At 35.0% G+C, this 27,585-nt stretch overlaps 1 protein-coding gene across 3 annotated transcripts in view; it reads left to right on the top strand.

Moving 5' to 3' along the window:
• Nucleotides 1–27,585, top strand: part of LOC118733403 (glutamate receptor ionotropic, NMDA 2B) — a 155,341-nt gene that overhangs the window by 98,650 nt on the left and 29,106 nt on the right. For all 3 annotated transcript variants that reach the window (XR_004992247.1, XM_036462776.1, XM_036462775.1), the window contains exons 2-9: nucleotides 9,522–10,293; nucleotides 10,562–10,712; nucleotides 10,991–11,584; nucleotides 11,669–11,958; nucleotides 12,028–12,180; nucleotides 12,258–12,409; nucleotides 13,064–13,571; nucleotides 13,651–13,755. Coding sequence is in view for 2 of the 3 variants with exons in the window: in XM_036462776.1 (XP_036318669.1) it covers nucleotides 9,522–10,293; nucleotides 10,562–10,712; nucleotides 10,991–11,584; nucleotides 11,669–11,958; nucleotides 12,028–12,180; nucleotides 12,258–12,409; nucleotides 13,064–13,571; nucleotides 13,651–13,755 (2,725 nt within the window). In the remaining variant the exon portion in view is untranslated. The remainder of the gene's footprint in view (nucleotides 1–9,521; nucleotides 10,294–10,561; nucleotides 10,713–10,990; nucleotides 11,585–11,668; nucleotides 11,959–12,027; nucleotides 12,181–12,257; nucleotides 12,410–13,063; nucleotides 13,572–13,650; nucleotides 13,756–27,585) is intronic.

The raw sequence follows: 27,585 nt of genomic DNA, 5'->3' as shown, positions 1-27,585 counted from the left end.
ACATGCAAAATTTCAGCGAATTCGTAGTCCAGTTACTACTTTTGAACGCAGCTTACATGGAAACATCCCACTGTGCGCCGGGTGAAACTGATGACGTCGGTGAGGTAAAAGCGAAAATGCAAATGAAATTGAAGGGGTATTAATAATGTTTGCCTGACTGGAGAACGCACTGAACGTACGAGTGTGCGTACAGGGTGACCCAAATCTACAAATATCTGATTTATGTGTTGGCGCTGATAACTTATTTGCATTTGGGTTTCAATTATAAGTTAATTTGAAAATGAACATCTCACCACCTCAGCAATGGAAAATGACATTTCGATTGGCGGCGGTAAGCGCTTTAGCAGCATAATGTGAAATTGGACGGTCTTTGATTTTAGCATAGTGTGTCTTCGTCTTGGTAATCGCACTACCAGCCGTCTTGGTATGCCAAGTCCTAACCGTGCTAAATAAAATTAAAATATCCAGACTCTGAAACGGTCGTGGAAAACCTTGTTTAAAAACACCCTTTAGAAAAACAAAAACCCTATGTATATGCATATATATAAGCTGCGTCCATACGCATGTAGTAAATGAATGAATGAATGAATAGCGATGCTAAATATGCCGCATCATAAGTGATTGAAATTCGCGCCTGAATGATGGCATAATAGGCTTCATGCTTGCTTTATATGTACATATGTATATATACATATGTAAGTAAACTACCACTGCCACATTGGCCACCATAAGATCCTACAGCCACACACGCACTTCAGGGCAATTATTTGAGTTGAATGCGTTTGCACTAAAGAGCTGTCTTTCGGTCTGTCTGTCTGTGTTTTAGTGCTGCGACACGACACATTTGTGAAGCGTCAACGGTTTATGACACACACCTCAGTCCCCCCTCCGCACACACGCGAACGCATCGAGGCGCTTTAGAAATGTTTAGGTATTCATCGAAATTGTGCGCTCGCCGTTATGACTGTCAGAAAGCGGTGTGAAAATGTGGCGCCCACTATATAGCGACCGTCACAGCTGCTTAAATTGCTTGATGACAGTGTCATAATTGAATTAGCGCGCTTCACCTCAACTTCTTCACTTTGCCATTGCAAAGATTTTCTTTTCCATTTAAATATTTGCCAACATTTTGTCGTTGTTTAAGACTCCTTTCACGGTTCCACTGTAAAATTGGTTTTCTTCTTGTTGAATTAGATGTGCACATGGAGCGAATCTAAAAGGAGCGGACACAGTAGCAGAAGTAGCAGTATGCGAAAACACTCGTATAAATATAGGAACTTTTAGGCATTCCTCCACCTCCATAATATTCCTTTGTTAATTAAATTTTATAGGCTTTTATGAACGCAGACAATTTACAGGGCTTTGAAATTTAATTTTCTGTTTTTAGGAGCAATAAATGTTGTTGAGAGGCATTTATGTATTTATATTTAAAATTATGATGTAATCCTATTTGTGAAATCAACATTCTATTGAGTATATTGTTGATATTTACTATAAAAATGCTTAACGGTGGTGCTGGTGTTTCTCTTGTCATCTCTCGATAGTAAGGATATCTTACTCACGTCCAATATAGTAAATATAATTGATGACACATTGAATTGGAGATGATTGTCTCCTGCCAGTGTTAGGTAATCTTTAGTACGAGATGGTGTGTACTTTAAAGTCTGAAAATAAGATACAATACATGAACATGCAATATTTACACATATGTAGATATGTTTTATATGTTCGCAGATATGCGTAAAAAATCAGTTCGAAGAATAAAGAATATTGGACAAAGAATGCCTAAAGTACATAAACTGCAAAGCTCACTTTGTCCTTATACGCTTTTAGCGTTATATATTCGCCATTTTAATTAAAAAATGGTTTTGTTCTTCAATTTTTTAATAGAAAAGTTGATTGCCAGGCATTTGCCAACAACGATATAGAAAAACTTCGATCACCTTTCATATAACCCCTCGTTCGTCGTTTTTTGTACTTACAAAAGAGAAATTTTAGTTCCTGGTATTTGATAAAGATAACTTAAAACCAAATAAGGGTTTTATAAAAAACCAACAACTGCTTAGCAAAGCTGTTTTCTGTGCGTAAATTGTGTGAATCGATTTTGTGTTCTTTTTTTAGTTATTCTCACCAAATCATATTTAAGTTAATAACTATTGAAAATATTAACAAAAGAAAAAAATATTTTATTGAGAAAAAAACATTTTTTTGAGAGAAAAATCCATTTTTTTTATATGATATTGGAAAAAGCTTTGAAAATTTTTGCTATACTTGTTCGTGTTAACCATCGAAAACGTTTAAAATGAAGAGTTTTGAGTTTCATTCGTCAAAACGGTTCTTTACAATTTTATTGTGAAATTTGTTCTTTGATATAAATACATAAATATTTAGAAAAAAACTGCATTAAAACTTTTTTAATAAAATCACAAATAACAAGTAAAAAGGTCTAAGTTCGGGCGGAGTCGAACATTAGATACCCGGCGCAAGTATTAAATATAGTTTTTTCTTCATATTTCCGAAAATTACCGCTACATGGTAAGTTTTAGTCCAATTTCAAACATCTTCGATAAACTTATATAGTTATCTGTGGGCGCTATCACGCCCATTTTCCAAAATTCCATAATAATGTTACTTCTTTTGAAGGAGTTGTTGTTAGTATAAATTTTGAGTAAATTAGCGTCTTTAAATTTCGAAATATAGAAAATTCAAGCATTTCCGAATTATACCGTTATATGAAAAGTAGGCGTAATTTTTCGAGTTATCGTATGCACAGACGGACGAACGGATGGACGGATGGACAGACAGTCACCATTTAATTGATTTCTTTTTTCATTCTGATCATTTAATTATGTATGTACATTTGTCTATATACAATATCTCGATTCGTTTTGCTTGTTACAAACAACCGTTATGTGAACAAAGTTATAATACCCTTGTGCACAAGTGAGCTCGGGTATAAAAAAGTGAAGCTTCTAGACCCATCGGTTGTCAAGGGTTCGTTTTTGTTTGTTGGCAATAATGTGGGAGACCGTATGTAAATCAATTGCAAATATCTTTTTTATAAACTGTTTTTGTCACAAAAAAATTTACCAAGAAAGAAAGTGAAATCAATTTTATTTTAATTAATTTCGATTTGTTTTCCATTACGTATGGCGCACTTTGGTATTAAAAAAGCTGAATATTTTTTGTTGACACTTTAGAGACCATAACCAACAACAAAATACACGTAAATATGGTTTTTGCTCTAATTTTAAACCCGTTTCATATGCCTTGGTCTCGCCATTTGTGTCCCAGCATATCGATGCTCGCCAGAAATCTCAATCAAACACAGAAAATTGGAATTATTTAGATTCAAAGCCACCCGGTAGGGAAAAACCAAACCACTCATTAGAAATACACGTTCATTAACTAGTATGAGCTAAAGCGATGGCCAGGTCGAAGATTGCGAATAATTTATGCGATCAGCGACATCTGCCAGAATTTTCAGAGTCAAAAGAGTTGATTGCTTTCCTTACAAATGTCGGCTGTGGCGTCGCGCGAAAACTACCGGTTCTGGTTAATATAATTATTCCAATTTAAATATATGTAAATTAGAATTTTTAAAATCTAATTTCATTTGAAAAAAATATATATGAAAACAAATACTTGTGTCATAAAAATGAAATGAAATAAAAATAATATTATTATTTAAAAAAAATTTTATTTAAAAATTACAAACAAATAAATACAATTGAAAACAAGTAATTTTTTAGCAAAAAACAAATCCGACTTCAAATGTCATATAAAATTTTAGGAGTACCGTTAATATTTTCATGATCCAATGATCAGATCTTAACCAGATTAGTATGGGGCCACCTCTGAGACACTACCTTCCCGATGCGCTTTATACATTTTTGAGGAGTACGATTTGTCAATGGAAAGAAGCTATGGATGGCATTAAAGAGCCCCCAAAATAGCACTTAATTTCTATAACGAAATTTCTTTTTTTCTTTCCTTTTTTTTACGCACCAGTACTATTTGTGTTTTATTTACCCGCAGTTCTATACGTTCACTAGCCACTTTTGCTTAGACACGTTTTAATAAGCTTGATGGAAGAAAGAGCGAAAATCATTAGTTTATAAGCTGTGATGTGTTGATTGACGCTGGTGGCTGTAGCAAATGTTAATGACATTACGAGCACTTTCGCACATTCACCAGCGTTTTACTCACCCACGCGCCAGTTATTTAATTAAAATATTAACCTTGGCCACAGCTTAGAAAAATGGTGCGCAGTGAAAATATACGCAAGCCCGACAGTGAAGTAGTAGACTTAATAGCAAAACAACAATGGCGACCGCCAGCATTGGTAATTAGATAAAAGAGGAGAATTGCATGAAGAGTTTAATTGACAGCGCGGTATCTCTTAAAGTCACTTTGACGTTCAATCCAGCGAAGCCAAATTAAATAGTCCTGAAGTGGTAAAAGTCGTTGATTCCCCCCATTTAACGCCTTATTACGTTCATTGCCTCTTTTCAATGCTTTTCTTGCCCTACTCAAGTCTTTATTTATTTTTCCCTTTTCTATTCTAAACTGGAGCACAAGTAAACAACAACGCTGTTTTCTTGTTGATTTCTAGAAAAAATGGCTCATTAAGTACTTACCAGCTGCAATTATTCAACTAGAAATTAAATTGCCAAAGTCAGAACTTAATCGATAAATAAATCCTTGGCGAATTAGTTTTGAATCCACGCCATGTTTAAGCATTTATTTCTACATTGTTGGATAATGAACTTACCAAATGCTTTGCACAGTTGTGTATGCACATATCTATATATGAACATATGTATGTACATCTTACATTAGACCAGGTCCACCTCAACACAAAAAAAACGGTTTTATTATTTAAGTCTAAAAGTGGTACAGTTTTAACCAAACCTTGCTTACTCATGTTTATTGGGGTTGCTGGTTTTAAATTTCCCCACATAATTTCGAAATTCAAAATGGCGGGTTAATAATGACCAGTTGTGAAGTATTATAGGTGACTAATAACATGTTTTCTAATTTTTGGTAATATACAGTTATACAGTGACTCCAACAAGTATTCACATGTTCCATTTTTCTAATATTCACAATGATTTGCATGTAAGTTTTATTTTTTTTTTTATAAAAACATTGTTAATGCTTTAACCAAAACTATATAAACCAAATATTCAAACTTTGTTTAATAAGAATAACAAAAAATAAATACGAATTTTTAAAACATTTTTGGGTGTGCCCATACAGGTTTTTTTTGACAATTTAAAAAACTGCTTTTGATTTTTTTGATCCTTTTTTTCCCGAACGGTATTGCGTCTCTTTCTATAATAAGTTCACGTTTTTATGGAAAAAATTTCAAAAATCCGTCAGCAATAAAAATTTATTATAAATCAACGTGCCGCTTGAAACTTTATTATACTAAAATGGTATGACCTATAACCAAAAGTTTGGGCATGCCCAAAAGTACTCTAAAAATTCAGATTAACAAATTTTGAAATTATGCTAAAATTTTTTTGAATTTGATGTAACAAAACAAATTACTTGAAAAAAAACACTTGTCACTTTGTGAAAAACCAAATCAGCATGTGAACACTTATTTGATGAAGATTTTAACCAAAATGGATAGGAAATACTTCACTATATATGGAAAAAAGTAGACCGCTCATCTCGACCACTCACGTAACTATTTTCACAATTTACCATTAGGAGCACGAAAAGTTGCCAGCAAATTTGCTGGAGGTAGATTTTAGCGGCATACAAATGTTCGCACTATTCAATAGAATGCTTTTTGCGCGACCCGACCTAATGTGTGCGGCCGTGTTTATATGCTTGCATAGCATATACATATGTAAGTATGTTTATTTATATGTACTCGTATGTTTATGTACTACGTATGGCTTTTGTTGCGGAAATTTAGTTTCTTAACGCTTCGCTTGGTAAGCTTCGCGGTTAATCGACAGTTAAATAGCCAAAAAGAAACAAAGAAAGCAGTAAACACACAAATTGCAAATATACGTGAAAGTACCAACATGCAACTGTATATATACATAAGTACATACATACATACATATGCATACTTATAAAGTAAAATTGAGTGTACTCCAAATCAAACAATCATCTCACAGAAGCTGCTTGATTTCTTTCGAACATACATATGTATATTAGGGTGCCCATCGAAAATGCCTTTTTTGGTAATTTCAAGAGCCTAGCCTAGATTATTATATACCATTTTAAAGACTATATATCCTCTTCTCAGATAATATTCGCTCTTTGAAATCGAAGCAAAAATAGTCATTCAAAAACTCATAAATCTACAAAATCGCATTTTCTCACCTAAATCGACCTTTAAAAAATCTATAAAAATAGGCAATAATATTTCTAATAAAAAAGAATAAAATTGTGGGGTAAGGTCTTGAAATTTCCAAAACAAAAGGCATTTTCAATGGGCACCCTAATATATATATACATATGTACTGGAGGGCTGCATAAGTGAAATGAAAAGATGTTCAAAACATTTTATTATGTTCGCTTCACTTACTCACATCCGTTTTTTTTTTAGTTTAATAAAACAAATAACTAAAATTAGGATGCAAAAAAATAACTTGATATAACTTGGCAATAAGTGGTACACTTATTATTCTAACACTGGTTTATCTTTTCGTAGAGTTACCACCTGTCTGTGTTAAAAAAATAATATTTGCTATCACATAAAATATAATTTAAGCAATACAAATGCTTACTCCTGGATGATCCCAAAAGAAACCAATTGGACAGTTCCAGAAAAAAATACCAAAAATCCAAGAAATTATCGAAAAATTCTAAAAGTACCGATATTATTCTATTTGCCCAAAATTAAAAATTTCCAAAATATCCCTAAAAGCACTATAGTCTCAAAAAATTCTGAATTATCGCAAATTTTCATTTAGCGTTAAAAATTTTCTTCATGCTCCAAAAAATATAAATCCTCAAAAGTCCGCAAAATTTCAAAAAATTGTCATTAGATCTGAAAAGTTCCTAATTATTGTAAAATATTTTTATCAGATCACTGGGTTATGATGACAAAAGTGAAATGTGAAGAAAAATTTAATTACAAGGCCTTTTGGTTTAAACCTAATACAAGCGCACCGTGTATTACTTGGTGTCGAGTTTTTTTTGCCGACTAAAGGGGTGAGGCACCCTCCCCGGGAAAAGAAAGAAAAACAAACCCTGTTCCGCTTAGAACTTGTTTTACGAACAAAATGTGCAAATATTCCAAACAAACAAATCCAGCAATCCAAAGTAATTAAGTAACCAACGAGTCAAGCGACTTGCTGTTAAAATACCCTCGCTTGTCCGCCCATTCACATTCATTATCAAGCTCAGCCTTCAGCTTTATACTTACTGTGGCAGCATCTATTTAATATCCTTGTCTTTCTTTCTCACTCGATTCCGCACCTGCACCACCGTCCGACTATCGTCTGGCAACATTTGCTATCACAGCAAAATTTATTACCGCCTCAGTGAAATTTAATTACCATAGGGCTATGTACGTATGTATGCACGTTACAATTCTGAACTCATTGCCGCATATCTTAGCACTAAATTGTCAGTGCGGTTTCCGCTGTGGCAATAGCGCCTTCTATAAATAAAAAATAGGCTGGTAGTTATATGAAATAAATTACGTAATATAAGGCCTGTATGCAGCTCTCAAGAAAAGCAAAAACTCCATATAAAATGGCGTACAAGAAATAGCTAAGAAATTTTCTTGAGTCAAATTTCCTTGCGGCAGTACGCTGTTCTTAAGAAATTTATTACGCTTTCTACTACGGTTTTCTAAAGTTTTGTGTAAAAAAGAGCACAAGGCAACCCAGGTTTGCAACAGAAATATATGCCCGTTCCATTATTTCTTGAGGAAAGAGTGAGGCAACAGGCTGTGAGGTATCAAAAATGTCAAAATTCCTTGGACACACACGAAATAATGGCAATTTTTTCTTGACCGTTTTCTTGTGAGCCGCATACAGGGCTATAGGTAAATATTAGTTGGTAACGGGAATTCATATAACAAATATACATACATAGCAGCAAAATGCACTACTTATTATATAAATGTATACATTTTTAATAAGCGAAAAAGAAGCCGAGCAGAAGCTAGTTTCTCATAGTCTTAGTTAAAAAGAAATGTTCTCATTAGAATTGCTTTGAAGAAAAAGGTACGAGTAAATAATTGCTAAATTGAAACTAAATTAGTGCAAAGGAAATGCTTGATTTTAAAATATTTGCTTGTAGATTTTATATTTATTCGTCTACCGTTATCTGAAGCGCCGTTTGTGGTTGTTGCAACTTATAGTGGCTCCTGCTTCCCTTCGATTTATAATTCATCACATTTTCATCCCAACCAACAGTGTTGCTGATTTAAGAATCACTAACACAGCTCATCTTCTCTTTATCGTCAGCTTTCCACTGCTTGAATCACGTATGACGATAACCGTCTGACGGTCTCATGTTGTCCTTCATGAAAACAAAAATATGTGTGATCGTTTGTGCAATATATGTACATTAGGGCAGGTCAATTTGTATGGAAGTTTTTTTCGACTATGCGCGTATAGCACAGAAGGATTCTACGTGTAATTCTGAGCAAATTTGCCGAAGAAATCGTGGGTGAAAGATCAATTTGGGGAATGCCAAATTGCGAAAATAGGTTTCTTAGCATTTCGCTGTAGTGTCGTAGAGAAGTGTTTAAATTTTGTATAAAAACGGTTTTCGTTGGTATGAAGAATCAATTTCTGTACGGAACTTTTTCTTAAAACTTCCAACAGAGGGCATAACAGTGGAAATTTTTCCATTTTCTTCGAAACCTATTTTCGCAATTAGGCAAACTCCAAATCGATTTTAGATCCATGGTTTCTTCGGCGAATTTGCTTAGAATCCGCGGAAATATACAAAAGGTAGTATCAGAAAGTACTATTCGACATACATATAATGCTTATCACATCATAAAAATCTCTTCGCCAACTTGGAAAATTATAACAATGGTTATGTAGAATTCTCCTATGCTATACGCGCATAGTAAAAACAAAATTTACCCGCCCTAATGTACATACTAAGTCGGGTCGGTAATCATGCAAAAGAAAACATTTTCTAGTCTCGAATTGTAATTCTCTTTAGGGATACTTGGATACATAGATTGACGTTGTGTACTGCAACCTTGATTCTATTATACCCCCAGAAATATAAATTGTATAAATTTCCATTGTATAAGATTATGTCATTACACTCCTACCGAGGAGTAACTAGCCTTAATTAATTACCTACGGATTGAACTAGTCGTATTCCACAGCGCTTCTTAGTATACGTGGGTCCTTTATAAATTAAGAAGATTTTTTGTACAAACAGCAATAAATTTAATTTTTATTTTCAAACATACATATATTTACTGCCATCAAAAAATTAATACATAGACTAATATTCATTTGTAATTTATTCCCACAATTTCTCACTTTTTTCCTCAACGATCACCATAACTTCAGCCATTTTGAGCACACTCTGCAAGGAGTTCCTGCAAGCGAACGTCTCCGCCATACTATATATGATGAATAATGAACAATTCGGTCATAGCACTGCCTCCGCTCAGTATTTCCTACAACTGGCCGGCTATCTTGGCATACCGGTAATCTCATGGAATGCTGACAATTCTGGTTTGGAGAGACGCGCCTCTCAATCGACACTTCAGCTTCAGTTAGCTCCAAGTATAGAACATCAAAGTGCTGCTATGTTGAGCATTCTTGAGCGTTATAAATGGCATCAGTTTTCGGTTGTCACCTCTCAGATAGCCGGACACGATGATTTTGTACAGGCTGTACGGGAGCGTGTCGCCGAAATGCAAGACCATTTCAAATTCACGATACTCAATTCGATTGTTGTAACGCGCACCAGCGACTTGATGGAATTAGTGAATAGCGAGGCTAGAGTGATGCTCCTCTATGCCACACAAGGCGAAGCGGTTACTATTCTTAGAGCTGCTGAAGAAATGAAGTTAACTGGCGAAAATTATGTGTGGGTCGTTAGTCAATCGGTTATCGAGAAGAAGGATGCACATTCACAATTTCCCATTGGCATGTTGGGTGTACACTTCGATACGAGTAGTGCTGCGCTAATGAATGAAATATCGAATGCAATCAAAATTTATGCCTTCGGTGTGGAATCCTACCTTACAGATCCGGCAAATCGGGGGCGACGCCTTACAACGCAATCACTTTCGTGTGAGGATGAGGGACGCGGACGCTGGGATAACGGTGAAACGTGAGTATATACTTTGAAAGTACCCGTCAAGGCGAAGTCATACAAGGTGATGGCGGCAGAACAAAATCAAAAAAAAAACTGCACTAACAAATTACACGCACGATGATAATCCGAACACAAAAAATGTACAACAAACACATCATTTTGACAACCAGCACAGCTCACTTTGAAACCAGCTGCTCCGCTTACACCGCCTTGTATGAATTCGCCTTGGTAACCGTATTACAAATACTCCAAATATAAATATTTATTTCATGTTTTCATTCAGTTTCTTCCGTTATTTGCGCAACGTGTCCATCGAAGGCGATCTGAATAAGCCGAATATAGAGTTCACTGCCGACGGCGATCTTAAATCTGCTGAACTGAAAATCATGAACTTGCGTCCTGGAGCAAACAATAAAAATCTCGTTTGGGAAGAGGTAAGTGTTTGCAAATTAAATTTTGATTGCACCGCGAAACTTCCCACTTGTTTCCGTTTTCCATCCTTAATTTCATACTTATGTATTCGCTTCTTTATTTGAATTTTATGACTTTACCGCATTTCTACATTCAATTTAGCATCTCTTTCAATTCCATCAAATTTTCTCATTTTGCTTCTTTTTCTCCCTTCCTATTCATAACTATCCCTTTCTTCATTCCTCTGCACTTCTTCGCTCTTACTATTTCTTTCCGCTTTCCCCACTCTTCACTTATTTAGATTGGCGTCTGGAAATCATGGGAGACGCAAAAGCTCGATATCCGTGACATCGCGTGGCCGGGTAACTCGCATGCTCCACCACAGGGTGTACCCGAAAAATTCCATTTAAAGATAACATTCCTCGAAGAAGCACCCTATATCAATCTGTCGCCCGCCGACCCAATCAGTGGCAAATGTCTAATGGATCGCGGCGTCCTTTGTCGGGTCGCGGCCGATCATGAGATGGCCGCTGACATCGATGTGGGGCAAGCGCATCGTAACGAATCGTTTTACCAGTGTTGTAGTGGCTTCTGCATCGATCTGCTGGAAAAATTTGCCGAAGAATTGGGTTTCACATACGAATTGGTTCGGGTCGAAGATGGTAAATGGGGTACACTTGAGAATGGTAAATGGAATGGGCTGATTGCAGATTTAGTAAATCGTAAAACCGACATGGTATTGACATCGCTGATGATCAATACCGAACGCGAAGCTGTGGTGGACTTTAGTGAGCCCTTCATGGAGACGGGCATTGCGATAGTGGTGGCGAAGCGTACAGGTATTATATCGCCGACAGCCTTTCTGGAACCATTCGATACGGCCTCATGGATGTTGGTGAGTGGGCGGGGATAAAAGGGAGTGGGCTGTTTTTGTTTTAAACTAAATATTTCCTTTTTTTTTATAAAATAAAACCCACAGGTCGGCATTGTGGCGATACATGCGGCCACTTTCATGATCTTCCTTTTCGAGTGGCTTTCACCCAGTGGCTATAACATGAAACTCTATTTACAAAATACAAGTGTGACGCCTTATCGGTTCTCGCTTTGTCGCACCTATTGGCTCGTGTGGGCGGTGTTGTTTCAAGCTGCCGTACATGTGGACTCACCGCGCGGTTTCACCTCACGCTTCATGACGAACGTGTGGGCTCTATTCGCTGTGGTCTTCTTGGCCATCTACACTGCTAACTTGGCTGCCTTCATGATAACTCGGTAAGCGCGTGAAATTTGAAAACGAAAAAATTCTCTTACTCTTCTTAGTTAAATATTTTATTTTTTCAGAGAGGAATTCCATGAATTCAGCGGACTTAACGACAGTCGTTTGGTGCACCCCTACTCGCATAAACCCTCATTTAAGTTTGGCACTATACCCTACAGTCATACTGACTCGACTATACACAAATATTTTAAGGATATGCATCTCTACATGAGACAGTGAGTATTTAGTAAATATGTACATACATAATAAACCTGCATAAATTAAATTTTTATAAAATAAAAACATTTCGCAGATACAATAAAACTAGCGTCGCTGAGGGCGTTGCTGCCGTACTCAATGGTAATCTCGATTCGTTCATCTACGATGGCACAGTTCTTGATTATTTGGTGGCACAAGATGAGGACTGTCGTCTAATGACAGTTGGCAGCTGGTATGCCATGACAGGTCAGTTAAAATTTTTAGTGTTTAGCAGTAGTACACCGAAAAGCAGACCGTAAGATATCTTGAGGGGGCATACAATTTTGATATATAAAATCAGCGTGCAAAAACAACCTAAGTTATGCTGAAAAAATAATATTTTTTACTGATTTATAGGCCATATTTTCCCTTTCATTTAAATTTGTATAAATTTTACTAACTTTCGGGCCCAGAGCCTCATCTTTCCTTCACCCGATTTTGAAATTTTTTCGCTAAATATGTTTTTATGACCAAACGAACTTATCTTAAGAAAGTCTTGCTTTGTAGGTTTTAAAAAAGTTGTATCCCTACAAATAATGCGCACACTAATTCCCATTTATTAACGGTTTGGTCATAGCGAGCTTTTACACTGAGCGCCGCTAATAAAACAGAGGCGACCAAGGAAATGTTTTACATATACTAAATCTATAGAAAGCTTTAAATAACTTCACCCCGGCATGTGTTTTACATCCGGCTGATATAAAATTTAAAGAAAGTTCAAAATATCTCTGCACGAATGCCCATGAAATGTTGCGCTCAGATCTAGACAAGTTTTTTTTTAAGCTGTAAAATCGTATCTGCAACAGTTTTCTATTATTGTCTTCAATTATTTGTCTCCTCCCTCTCATCCTTTCTCTCCAGGTTATGGTCTCGCCTTTAGTCGCAATTCAAAATACGTCCAAATGTTCAATAAACGTCTGCTAGAGTTTCGTGCCAATGGTGATCTGGAGCGATTACGTCGTTACTGGATGACGGGCACATGTCGACCTGGCAAACAGGAGCACAAATCTTCAGATCCACTTGCGCTGGAACAATTTTTATCCGCTTTCCTACTGCTCATGGCTGGTATTTTATTTGCCGCGCTGCTACTGCTGCTCGAACATGTCTACTTCAAATATGTACGAAAACGTTTGGCCAAAAAGGATGGCTGTCACTGTTGTGCGTTGCTCTCATTGTCGATGGGTAAAGCGTTGACATTCCGTGGTGCGGTTTTCGAAGCGACGGAAATACTTAAAAAGCATCGTTGTAATGATCCCATTTGTGATACACATCTGTGGAAGGTTAAACATGAGTTGGATATGTCACGGTTGCGTGTGCGGCAATTGGAGAAGGCACTGGATCAACATGGCATCAAGCCACCGCAATTGAGGTAAGTAGGATGTCGGATATTTACAAAAAAAAGATGGAAAAATTCGAAAATAATACTTTCTTGCTTTATTTACTTACAGACTGGCATCATCATCGGATTTACTAAATCATCATCATTTGAAAGAGCGTCCACCGCTGCTGGGTAACCTGAGCTTGGCTGCGAGCGCACAAGATTTATACAGGTGGTAAGTTTTTTATGAACATATGAATGTGTCCCCTCCTCTGGTATCCCGTATTATTCTGAAACTCCTGTAAACCCATATTGCCAGATTTTAAAGTAGTAGTAGAAATGTGTCAATCAATTTTAAACCAACCACATGGTACTTCCTAAAAACACCCACACTAACCATCATCACCATTAACAGGGCACACATTTGTACATACGACCACACGAATAATATTCTATATACATATATATAAGGGTGGTCCTTAAAAAATCAGATTGACGATTTTTTCAGTCTCACCCCCTCAATCGGTAATACCACGGTCACAAATATCACATATAGATTGTGGACCCGATTGGAGACGGTTAAGGCGTGTCGCACAGGAGTCAAAGTACAGATTCCTCTATAGAAACTAAAAAAATTAAAATTATTATTTTTTTTATCTAATACTCGACACTAACGTAGTCGAAGATATCACATATAAATGTTGGTCCCGATTGGAGTCGATAACGGCGCGGCGGAGTCAAATTAAATATATATATATATTTTTTTTCATTTAATACCCAAAATCGAGAGTAATAAAGTCGAGGATATCACTTCGTCTTCACAGGGTACTTTGACCCCTGTGTAACACGCCTTAACCGTCTCCAATGGGGACCAACATTTATATGTGATATCTTCGACTATAGTAGCATCGACGTACGGGTTGAGGCTTAGGAAAGCTGATGCAAAAATTTGCTTCCTACATTTAAGGACCACCCTAATATGTAACAGTATTCAACCCATAACAGCAACATTGTTTGAAAGCGACGTTAACTTTAGTTATATATGTACATATGTATGTATGTACATACATCTAAGCCACCATTTAATGTTGATTCGCTGAGCATATTTGAATGCTCCATTAAGCAACCAAACATTGAGACGATTTAGGGAGTTGTTCATAGAACGTTACCGCCTTTGCTCAGTGTGAGTGTGGCTAAGTAAACGACTGAGTGATGAACTGACCTACGTATGTATATTTATTGAACCAACATCAAAATTACCGATTTATAGCTACATTATGTAACTTTGTTTCACTCTTTCCTTTGTGTGTTGTTTCCTGTTTATTTTGTTTTTTTTTCTTTACTCTTTTTGACTAATGGCTGCTGCAAACGGAAACTCAACCAATTTAGCATGAAAAATACAACTTAATCCATCGGTTTTTTATTTGCTTTAAGCTTTGTATTCTTCTTTTCTTATTGGGATGAAAAAATCGGTAAAACCAAAGCTACAATAAAATATAGCATATCCGTCCGAATTTCAATTTTTTTGAAGCTGTTGCTTTTCGCAAATGTCGGATTATGGAATTTCAACTCAACTCAATTTTGCTGCTCACACTTTTTCCTTCTTATACAAGTGCATACGCTTATCGCATATGCAAGCATATATATAACTTTATGTATGTAAAGGCATAGATATTGATGTATGCACATATATATATATTTATCTGCATTATATATTGCACATATGTATGTACTAAAAATCCATTACTACAACCATTATTTACATATATACATACATATGTATGAACATACAAATACATTTTTAATATTTATCTGGACCTCTTGTTTGCATTGTGCAAGTATTTGTCTCAACAGAACCACATTCTTAGAGATATGCGGTTTACATGTGCCATATATTTTTGTGTGCTCTGCTCAGAGTGTTTAAAAGTAATGAAACATATCTAATTACTTTTCGTTTGAACTTCAAATTTACATGTTTTTTCTTGATTATTTTATTTTTAGAAATTTCATTTGGTATATTAGAGGTCCTTTGATGCACTGTGAAACAAGCAAAGTTATCCACAATTATATTTATTTTTCCTCAAAAATTTTCATTAAAAAATCGTCTCAATACAAATTTTTCAATATAAATTGTTATAAGGCAAAAAACCGGATCTGCTAATGAATAGTCTACATATATATATATATTTTTTTTAAAATAAAACAGGTATAAATAGTCATTTAAAAATCTGGCACTGCGGTGAGCTAGTGTTTAGCAGGTGGTAATGAGGTGTTCCATTGATTCCTCTTCATTACCACAGTAAGTGCTCCACACAGTGTTTTTAGGTTTTTCATACTTAGCATGAGCGCCGATTGAGCTCTTTTTGCACTCAAGTATAGGAATTTGTTTGAGTGATGGTGTCTCTCGAACTTATGTCAATAGCTAGCAGTGCAGAATATTGGCCACTATGTCCCTCTTGATATCATTGTTATTTAATCCAAGGACCAAAGGATGTGTCTGCCCCTTTTTGACCTTGAAAATCCGCTCAGGCACCCAGATTAAGTAGACTCTGTTTTGGGCGGCTAGGTTATTGAGTCTATGGCACTCTATAAGTGTTTTTTGTTGAGAACGAGTAGCTATCTAGAGCTTTGAGTACAGATTGGCTGTCCGAAAATATGGTGATTCTTATTCTGACATATTTCGTGTTTATTAAGACGTAGGCGGTCTCCAGTATGGCAGTTAGTTCCATCTGGAATATCGTTGCGTCTTTACTTAAGGGGAAAGATGTACGCGAACGCGGTCCAACAACGCCCGCACCTACACCGTAAGATGTTTTTGTACCATCGGTATACCATTTTTGTGAGTCATCGTGCAGCCACGTGGGATTTCTGCTCCAATCTTCTCGAGTGGGAAACGTGATCTTGTACTTCTACGTAAAGCTGAGGGTATATTCATTATCTGATCTAGCTGAAGGAGGACGTTCTTAAATCAAATTCTAAAATAGGGCGTTCTTCAACAAAATTCTGTAATAAGGCGTTCTTGAAGAAGTTTTTCAGATAGGGCATTTTCGAACCGGCTGCATTAGGCTGGGTCGAGTTTGTATGGGAGAAAATAAATTGCATTTGATGGCATTGTGATAGTAATATTATGTTGTCTTAGGTCTAACCCAATAACAATTGGCGACGAAAGATTAATTTAAAACATATGTATCTTTAGCCCACGCAATTGATTCAAAGTGTATAACACTTCGGTTGGTAATATCTAAGGAATGCTTTAATTGTTATAAACAAGACGATATACCAAATAAAAGGTTATTAAATTCAAAATATATTTATATACATTATTTTAATATATTTTTAGATATTTATAAAAACTTACAAAAACGATAATTTTCCCGCATGAGTTTTCAATTATTCATTAATTCAGTAACCAAGTGAAAAATGTAAAAAAATGAGACGAGACTTATTTCAAAATTTTTTAGGTTTTCGGATGTTTATATAATATTTGGTCAGTTTTCAAAATAGTGGTGAATGAAGTCGTTTGATAAGTCCATAGTAGTTTCAAGCACATATACACATTAACTAAATAATATTAGGGCAAGCATAATTCCATTTATGCATTCTTGAAAATTGGAGCGGAATGGTTTCATTAGTCAACGAACAAGCACATTTTTCGCGGTTTCTAAATCTACCGTTATAAGAAAGTAGGGGACGTGCAATAGGTATTCAGATATACATACATAACTATTTTAGTTATTTCCATTATGGGAAAAAGTGACTGTAGAAATCCTCCTGGAAAATCCCTTTGGGGACTCTTCTATGGGACGATATGGCTTTGTATTCAGCTTGAACGAAGAAGGCGCTTCCTTTTCTGCAACCGCTTTCTTATATTTTGAAGTTAGTTATACAATTAAAGAGAAATTTTCGTCGAAAAAAAAACAGAGATATATCTTTTTGGGATATGTACAATTTTGTACCAAATTGAATGCGAGACTTACTGTTTCTGATTTATCATAATCATATGATAACAACAGAACCAAAAATTCCTGTCAACTTCCTTTATTTGCAATTTCTGTGTTGCATGCACAGACATAAGTAAACTAAATAAACTAAACTGTTTCTCGAATTTTGGCTAGTCAGTCTTTCTATATACATTTGCATAAACAAAATTTTTCCACGGCGATAGAAAATAAAGCTTTTCGTATTACGGCTACCAAAATTGTTCATACATTTTGCAAAAATTCGCAAAATACAGCTTGTATGAAAAAATACTAGTAGATTTGGAACCAGCGACCTTAATCACCCCTGATATATGAATGCTGTTCTTTAGATTCTTTGCCTATAGAACAGTGCAATAATTAACAGGACAATTACAATTTGGTTGTAAAAAGATAAGTTTGAGAGTAACCATAAACTAAAAGACTGTCAGAAATGACATTACAATTGAAATAAACGACTAATATTTTACAGGCTTGTTTTTGACCTCATGTTACAACATATTTTCACTATTACCAAGGGATTTGAGAAAAATTAAATTTTCGACCCGTCCTAATGTACATATTACCAACACTACAAATTGGCTCGAATTGCTTACTTTGCTCATACGCTCTGTATTTCCTTTTTACACTCACAAATAAGAGTGTACATATGTATGTATGTAGATGTGTGTCTATTTATACTTATGCTCATGTAAATATTAAAGTTTATTTGTATTTATGCTAAATGTACGTGCGCGAATGTTTAGACTTACATAATCATAAATGTATGTGTGTATGCTATAATTAGAATTCCCGACAATATGGAAATGACTTCATTAAATTATTTTATCACGATTTGGGTAACTGTTGAGACTACTGACTAGCTAGCTTGTAAGAAAATCGTTCATTGAGTGTGTGATTACCCAGCCAGCAAAATACTTGTGTACGAATTACGAATAAAAAACGAATGATTCAGCTGGTCGATTGCTGAACTTCGTCAAGTAGTGCCTAGTATTTTCCAGCTAAAAGCTATTCAACTCACAAAGTATGTGCTCCGCTGTTTGCTCTTGATAGTTACACTTGCTAAACATTTTATGCATTCCACTAAGTCTATTCTGAACGCATGGGTTGCTGTCAAACCGTAGTCCGTTATTAGTCCTACCAGCAGTTTGGAGTCGTCTCTTCTTATTGATAACAAAATAATCTAAAAGTTTTCTATGGCACAATCCACACATAGTCTTTGCCACTCTGCACACCCTGTCTGCCAAAGCAGATCGTGTCCTCTAAATAGAGGAATGGGTATATCCCTCTCTAGTTTGTATCTGGAAAACACTAAAACTAGGTGGATATTTTATGCAATGTCTAACCTTTCCTGTGGCTGCTTACAACCTATAATTGCCTTCGAGTAGGACATATCGGAAAGTATAGGCTTAAGGACAGGCTCACAACCAAATATTAAAAATATTTATCTGCTCACACTTTTGCTTGTGTCTTCGCCGCTTGCCATATTGCCAAAATTTCAGCTTAAAAAACACTACTTTGGCCTGATAGCCTAAAGAACCTTCTCCTGCCCTGGGAACTGTCAGTGTAAATCATCTACCATCTCCGCATCCTCACTCAAACCATCGAACTGGATTGTAGCTGCAAGAGAGCCTTTGAAACTCAGGTACGGGGTACATGTTCTATTCGCTTTGTCAATCACATCGCTATACACACACAAATCCAGTTATAAATGTTTTGTTCTCGGCTGGTACATAGGTCCGTCGGTGGCATTTTTAATATTGTGTGGAGCGTCGCTGTCGTTATTGTCGTAAAGACACTCGTTCTGCTAATCATTCAAAGCATTTAAAGGCTCTCCAGTCTTTTCAGGTAGATATGTCTTCATGTACTTCGCTATCAACCACACTAGTGCTCCGTAGAATGGTATTGGCCTAACAGCCGTGAATATCCAATGTGGAAGAGCAGACGCAAAGACCCAAATTGTCTTATACATAAATGCAATACCGTGGTCTCCCAATTTTTATGGCTGTTCCAGGTATAATTTTAGTATTAAAAAAACCATTTTACGTCATTTTAAAATGCTGCGCTTTCAGGTAGGCTTTTTCAATAAGACATTTTCCTTAGATAGTACTAGAAGATCTTTCAATAGCGCCGTCACTCAACAACAGACGCGAAGGTGTGCTTCTAACGCAACGGAAGTCAAATAAGCCCTGCAATTCTGGTCATTACTTACAATCATACACATATAAAAAATTTTGGAGTACCGCTAGTTTCTGGATGATCCAATGGTGGCAACTTTGCATATCGATGATGGTGGTTCGATCCCTGCTGAAGTTTATAAAAAAGAAGTCTGATGAGGAGATGTGGTGATCTCCGAAATAGCTGCTATAACTTCTACCGCTTAGACTTTGTTGCTTTTTCCGTTTTTCCTAATAGACATAATCGTGGTAACAATATTAAAAATAAACCATTCGTGGGGTGCCATCTTTCCGATAAAAAAAAAAGAATTATCGAAAACGCTTAGTCGCTTAAAAATTATGACTTTTAGACTCGAAAAAAATGTAAAACAAAGCAAACTCGTTTTCGGGCATTTTCTGGGATCGAAAAACATACGGAAATCGCACTGTGCGGGAAACGTACGTTTATTTTGCTCGTTGGGTAAGACGTTACCAAAAGCTGAGGTTGCGTTGGGAATTTAAGTAAAACCGCTCAACAAACAAACTTGCTCATCATTGTAATGGCATTTAGATACGCATACGAGTATGTACATATGTATGTAGGTAAAAACCACATACGCAAAACTTCTTAAAAGAAATTTGCTGACAATAGATGTTCATACAATTTAGCTAGTAAGCATTAATTTATTGGTTTTGTGCACACGTTCGCATTGTAAATACTGAGTTCTCTATAGTAGTATGTATGCATGTATGTATATGTGCTAAGGATCTATATTTGTATTAAGATATTTTGCTTGTTACATCTTTGTGGTACCACCCCATCACTATCATAATTGATCGGCACATAAAATTTTCTTACTCTTACACAAAAACATATGCGAGCTAAACACAAATTGAAGTGAAACGCACATACATATGTATGTACATACATGTGTATGCCTAAAGCACTTTGCATACTTTCCGTATTCACACATTTTCTATTCTGCGAGCTTTAGCATTATGTTGCTATATATATATATACCTATAGGTAGTGTATTTAGTACTAATGTGTGTGGATTTGTAAGCTTAACAAACAATACATAATATTTTGCTTGCAACAACATAATCACTACTTATTATAAAACATACACTTACAACAACTACAATACAGAATACCAAAACTCTCTCTCTAAACACAATGACAGCAAAAACAAAGGCGTCAACAATGAAAACAAAACTTTCAGGATGTAGGTTTTTAGGTTGAGAAGAAGAAAAAATAACAAGAATAAAAGTAAAATTTGTTTTTTATCAATTTCCGAAATAATTACTTATACTCGACTCATATCCTTCCGCACTCATGCACATACATACATACAAATGTACATGCACACAGATTTAATTAAATTATTTATTTAGACTGATATCAGTCATATATGAACATGTGTATACACATACATACTACAAAAGGGGGTTGTCACCCGGAATGTTTTAATTCAATCTTTCTCGATATTGCAATTTAATCATTTTATTATGTCAATGGGTATTTCCAAACTGGCGTTACGTGACGCTCGTATGACAAAATGAAAAACCGAAGTGGATTTCGACTTGGGTTACAAAATTGGAAAACTTTGCGAATTGGGCAAGACTATTTATATAAAAGTTTTTGTAGTAATATTGGAAATGTTTAAGGTAAATTTCCCAAGTTTTTAAATGTAGAAATCTTTTCTGTTGTAGGTAAAATGTATGTAAAGTTTCCATTGAAAATGTGTTGTTAATATTGTTCTTGGAAGAATTTTTAACGGGAAGAAAACATGCATTTTAAGTCGAGCGTACCTTTTATTTTGACATCAGCGCCACCAGCGGTTTCATTTTTCGCAAATCTATGTTTTATTACGTTTCAACTAAACATGCCAAATATGAAACTAATCAGGACATAAGTACAGTTTTGAAAAATATCTCGACCCTGGCGCCACTTAACGAGACCAGTTTTGGCAAAAATGTTTCTGCTTACATAACCAGGATAGTATATTTTAAATAGCAGCCAAATCGGCTCATAAATAATTTATATATAGGACTTGTATTTCTTTTACGTGGTGGACCTTTCGCTGAATTCGCCCCAATCTAAAGGACAACCAAAATTCATTTATACACGGACACTTCTAGCTTGCATTATAGTATAGAAAGACAGTGGCGTTAATCCGGATTAAGGGCGCAGTTTATCCTATCAAAATTGAAACCTGGGTACCGGCAGTATTGCTGATTAACTGAACCTACGTTGGTACTAAACATTTTGTTACGGGTAAATTAAGTTGCTGCCAATTTTTAAATCGTTTTCGCGTTCTGCGCACTCTTGCTACCATCTTGTAAAGAGGTAAAAAATATTGCCCCATGAAATATGCAACACCAGAATTTCTACAAAACTTTGAATGCGATATGGCATATTAAAATGAATTGAGCCGGTCGGTGCTTCAGGGCAACAAATGTGTAAGGTACACAAGTCATTTCGATAAAAGGCTTTTTTTATAAGCTTTTATTATTTAGTGCAGTAGAAGTACAGCCTTTCATAATTATTACATAGAACCCATCCAGCTAAGTTACACATATGTACATATGTATGAACTATGTATATATGTATGTGGCTAAATTTAATTACCGCTAACGTGTACACATGTTGGAAACTGTTTTCACATTTTCATTGCAAGTTCGTGAGTGCGATTTTATTAAATAGTTTGATACGTTGGGGCCGCTGCCTTGGTCGAGTGATTAGTATTGCGCACTGCCGCTCGGTGAGTCCAGGGTTCGATCCTCTGTCCGAGCAACATCCCCAAAAAAAAACAAAAAAATTCAGTGTATTTCTGCTTTGAAAAAAGCTTCTAGCTAAAATCGTTTTCCGTTCGGAGGCGGTGTAAAACTAGAGATCCCTCCCCTTTGTGTTACAACATCAAGGCGCACGCCACAAATCGGAGCAGAAGCTCGGCCAAGCACTAGCCAATGTGTAAGCGCCAAATATTTTAATCTTTAGATAGATGTGCAAAACTTTTGCTTGTATAGTATGTGCAAATGTAACTAAAATGCATACATACATACATATGTTGCTTCGCAAAATTCATATGCTTTTGAGTGCAATATTTTTTTAAACTTTTCTATTTAATGTGGTAAAAATAAAACAGAGGCATACATATGTATGGACTTATGAGAATATGTAAATATTTGCATATATGTACATTAGGGTGGGTAAATTTTGTGTTACTATGCGCATAGGAGCATTCTACGTGCAATTCTAAGCCAAACTAAATTTTAAAAAATTTTGTTTTAAAAAGGGCAGTTTTTTTCTGTTATTCTTTCGGGGCATAGATTTTTTATTTTAATTTTTTAGTGACTTTTACCTTGGTGGCATTAAACAGCTTTTGCCAGAGAAGACTCCTAGTAAAATTTTGCGAAGAATAATTTTCTAGAATATATCATTCCTATAACGATCTTTCAAATTTGCTTTTGCAGGGTTTCTTGAAGTAAGGGTCAAAACTTGCTTTTTCATGCGGGTGCTAAAGGTTTAAAATTTTCGACGAAAATATTTTCCATGAAATTTTACAATATATGTGTTAGCCTTTAATTTTGCTCAGAAATTTATTTTAATCATTTTATTCCACATGTACTGCATGTTATTTAGAAATTTTTATTTTACAATAAAAAAATAAATAAATGGATATACCAGTATATAAATTAGTATAATCCTATGAGAAATTCGTACTTTGATTGAATCTTTCACTGATTACGGGGGTTGGCAACTAAATACTACTAATGTACGAATTTTTGGCAGCGCTGTTTCTGGACATTAAAACATCTATTACTTACAAATAGTCATTTAATTAAAGGCAAAAAATTTGGAATCAAGGAATGCTAAATCGGGATAATTTTTAAGGGCAGCTTAAAAGCAATTTTTATGGGGTTCACAAAATAGACATGTTACTGTTATGTCCAAAATTTTAAGACATACAGATGACCGCCCACCAAACCATCATAGAAGATTTTCTCTTACATGCGCTGCTTACTCCCTATTTGCGATAATTTGACAGGTTGCAAGTAAATTAAGATCTTTCAGTATGGCCAATTTTCTTTCAATCAATGAAAAAAGAGAAATATGTCCCGCCATGAGCGCCATATTTTTTGTTTTAACGCTTATTGACTTTTCTGAAGGTTCTTAAATCTAAAATAGCCCTAATGCACATATGTATACATATACATTAAAAGTGCGCCACGAATTTAATAAACTACAAAAAGGGTAAAAGGGTGAGCAACACATCTGCATTTTTATACATCTATACTTAAACACATATGTACAGACATTTGTGCATACATACATTTGTCGATACTAATTTAGAAATGTAGTTAATACTTAATAATTCATAAATGTTTATTTTACAGAACTTATCACAAACACAAAAGTTTGCAGTATTTACCATGTTTTTAGTTTAAATAACTTAAAGTACTTTTATCTGTATACAGTTAGTATTTTCTAGAAAATAGGAAAATAATAAAGTGCTCTGAACATTCGCCGCGCTTCATTTCATGGTAAAATTATTCTCTCAATTCATCGGCCATGATTTTTCATCTGCAGTTCGCAATCATTTTAGAATCACATAAAATTGGGAATAAAAATAAAAAATTGTTCAAAGTTGTTGCTGTCGGAGATTAGAATTGAGAATGTGTGTGTGGGTGTGTGTTTAAAATGTTTAAATTATATTGCTTGCAAACGTCAAGAGTTTTAAAACTTTCGCTCTGCGGCTCTACCTTATCCACTGTATATTTAACACAAGTTCCGGACTGCGGAGCGTATGAGTAACATTTGGAAGCGTGGTAGATGTGTGCCTAGTAGGCACTGCTTTCCTCACTACTCCTACTTAGGGATGTAAGTAGAAATAGAGAGAAGATATTTAAAAAATTGCGGGAAAGGGAAAATCCTTTCCAGAGACTCCCGATAAAACCCGCTACTTCCCAAAACATTCCTATACCACTATCCCGCTTTGGCGAGAGCTCGTCGACGTTCGTTTCTCCGTTATTTTGTTTTAAATGTCTCACTGAACTGAATTCAGCCTAAATACTAGCAACTAGGACTTTGTGTGCTTTATCAGAGCTACGAAGTGGTTCCATTTCTAACGTAAGAGGAGGGACATAAGGAGTCTCTAATATGGCATCACAACGGCCCCATGGTGGCATCAGTGTGCCCTTTTCCTACGCGGGATGAGATAACCTAACCTCACCTAATACGCGGTAACAGGTATGAAAAATTATAAAAAGTAATTTTTCGGAAAATTTACGTGACTGGATTTTTTATTATTATTTTCGTAACTTAATATCTAAAACCTACCTAAATCGCTTATTGTTTTTTAAGGGGCAACCAGATCTTTTTTATTTTAAATCAATGTGAAAGCCATGAAACCGCGGTACAAATCTGAAAACTTTGGGATGGCCGGATTTTATGGTGAAGTGCAAAGCACATTCCGGGCTTCATATAAAATTTAGAAAAATCTTAAATTTATCAAAAAGCTTTAAGTAAACGTTTCATTTTCTTCAACAGTAAAAATTTTCTTTTCTCTTAACTTTTGCATAGAATGTGAATTGGCCTACTACTGCGCTATTAATTTAAACTTGGCAAATCCTTCGACAAAAGTCCTTCTAATGGCACTAAACTGACTAGATATGTATATATTTTTTTTATTTAGTAAAATACTGATAGTTCCCTAAATAACGGTTTAAAAACTGTCGAATGTTGCTGGTGGTTTTTTTTGTACTACAGAATGTGCACGGAATTTCAAAATTTTTCGAAGAGACTACATCAAGTAAACAGGGACCAAAAATAAACATCAAATATCAGGATTTTTATTTTTATACCTTGAAAAATCATTATCTTTTTATTTTTTACGATCCAGAATGAAAGTTAAGTTTCCATTTTCATTTTTCCTGTTAAATTTTTAAACATTATTATGTGATTTAAAATTTTTTTTTTGATAATATATAATCGGGTTTTTTGGATTTTTATTTTTTACCGTTATGATGTGAACTGATCGATTAAAATCTTAATATCATATATAAAATAAAAATTCAAAAATAATGGTTAAGTTTGATTGGAAAAATATAAATCTAATTTTAGCATTTAACTTATGATTTTGATTATAAAGATCATAACCGTTGCGGTCCCTGAAATAAACTGTTCAATATATTCTGACATTTTTTAGCGAATCACAGAAAATAATGTCTGTGGTGGAAGCACAAAACTCGATCCAACAAAAAAATACATCGATATATATCAAACGCATCGGTTTTGTTCGATGCATCGTATAGCAAACATAAATTTTTCCAGTGAGGAATTGTTTTTTACTTCCCTACTCCCACTAAAACATGAAAAAACAACACTGCCTTTTTACAAGTATAGAAAGCAGAGAAATTGCTACTGGCTAACCAGGATGACCACTGTTTGATGAATAATTTAGAACTATTTGAATATAGCGATACAAGGGTATTTAACCTGGACTCTATCGAGTCGTAGTGCGTACCTCCAAAAAACAGGATATAGAGAATTTTACAGCATTGAAAATATTTGCCATATCTACTACTTTTTAGATATTACCTGCATGTCTCAAATCTACCTTTAGCATCCATAAGTAATAACATTTTTACCTCCCCTTTACAGCCATACGATATGAGAGTATTTATTTGAAAAATTTAATGTTTTCTTTTACAAAAAATATAATATTCCACTTAAAACGCTTCAAGTGTTATAACAAGTTTTCGTACTTATAAATACATATGTATATATGTACGTATGTACATGGAATTTATCAGAGAAAGCGAATAAAATAAAAGTATACACCAATATATGTATTTATACATACAGTCGCTTTTAGTTACATACATATGTATGGACGTATTGTATATATTTTTGCTGCTTATGGAATTCATGAATGGAAGTACATATTTACATAGCTCTCTTTCAACTTTTATGAGCTAACACACGTTCTTACACACACTTATGTAAATGTTCTTGTACGTGCATACTTTCATTAACACGATATTGTTGGCAAAGCAAGGAAATACTGGCTTATACGCTCCCAGTACAGAAAGAAACCAGGTATTGATGTTCAACCAGTTTTATACCCAGCACAACTAACTAAAGATCTGATTTTCTTTCCTTGAACGAACTGTTCACTTTAACATGGCGATGTCCTCGGAAGCAATAAATTATCCGACTCTGCATTTGATTTCTAATACTTTAAAATGCATTTGGCTTAAGACACTTCAAAGTCAGTATATTTCGTTTGAATACGCTTTCATTCTGCACTTCACGGATGCTTTTTCATACTTCCGAGAAACAAATTGTTTCTTACGGTACACTTTGTATAGATAAAAATGTCTTTTCAACCAAATTTAAAATTGCTTAGTATTAAATGCTGAAATAGTTAATTGAAGCCTGCTAAGTATACACCCATTTGAAGTCAGTTACTACATAAGCAGAAATAAATTATTTTGTCTAAGCAAATTGGTTGAGCTATGCCGTACTGGGAATGTACGATACATAGACTCATATGTATGTATGTGTAAATTTGTTCTGCTTAAAATTTTTTTCTTAATTTTTGCTCGCTATTTTTGCCACGTTGTTGAGTGTAGAAGAAATTACTTCTAATTGTCTTCTGATTTGAAAAGAAATTTGAAAATTTATGTATGCGCGCATGTATATAGTATTCGCAGAACATGCAAGTGTTTTGATTTTTTTTTAAATATATGCATGTGTGTATGTGTGTGTGAAAGTAAAGTTAGACTCGCTCAGCAAAATCTTTTCATTTTTTGGGAAGCACTTATTTTTGTATGAATGGAGTAATGCATTACAGGTGAAAATTGTCTTGTGGCGACTTGTAATATATTACTCCACTAATACAAAAATAAATGCTTCCCAAAAAA

The sequence above is a fragment of the Rhagoletis pomonella genome, unplaced genomic scaffold (genome assembly GCF_013731165.1).
Source record: "Rhagoletis pomonella isolate Grant_MI unplaced genomic scaffold, Rhpom_1.0 Rhpom_scaffold_00002, whole genome shotgun sequence".
Lineage (NCBI taxonomy): Eukaryota > Metazoa > Arthropoda > Insecta > Diptera > Tephritidae > Rhagoletis > Rhagoletis pomonella.
Note: the sequence above shows the minus strand (reverse complement) of the source record. Positions and strands in the feature narration are given on the sequence as shown.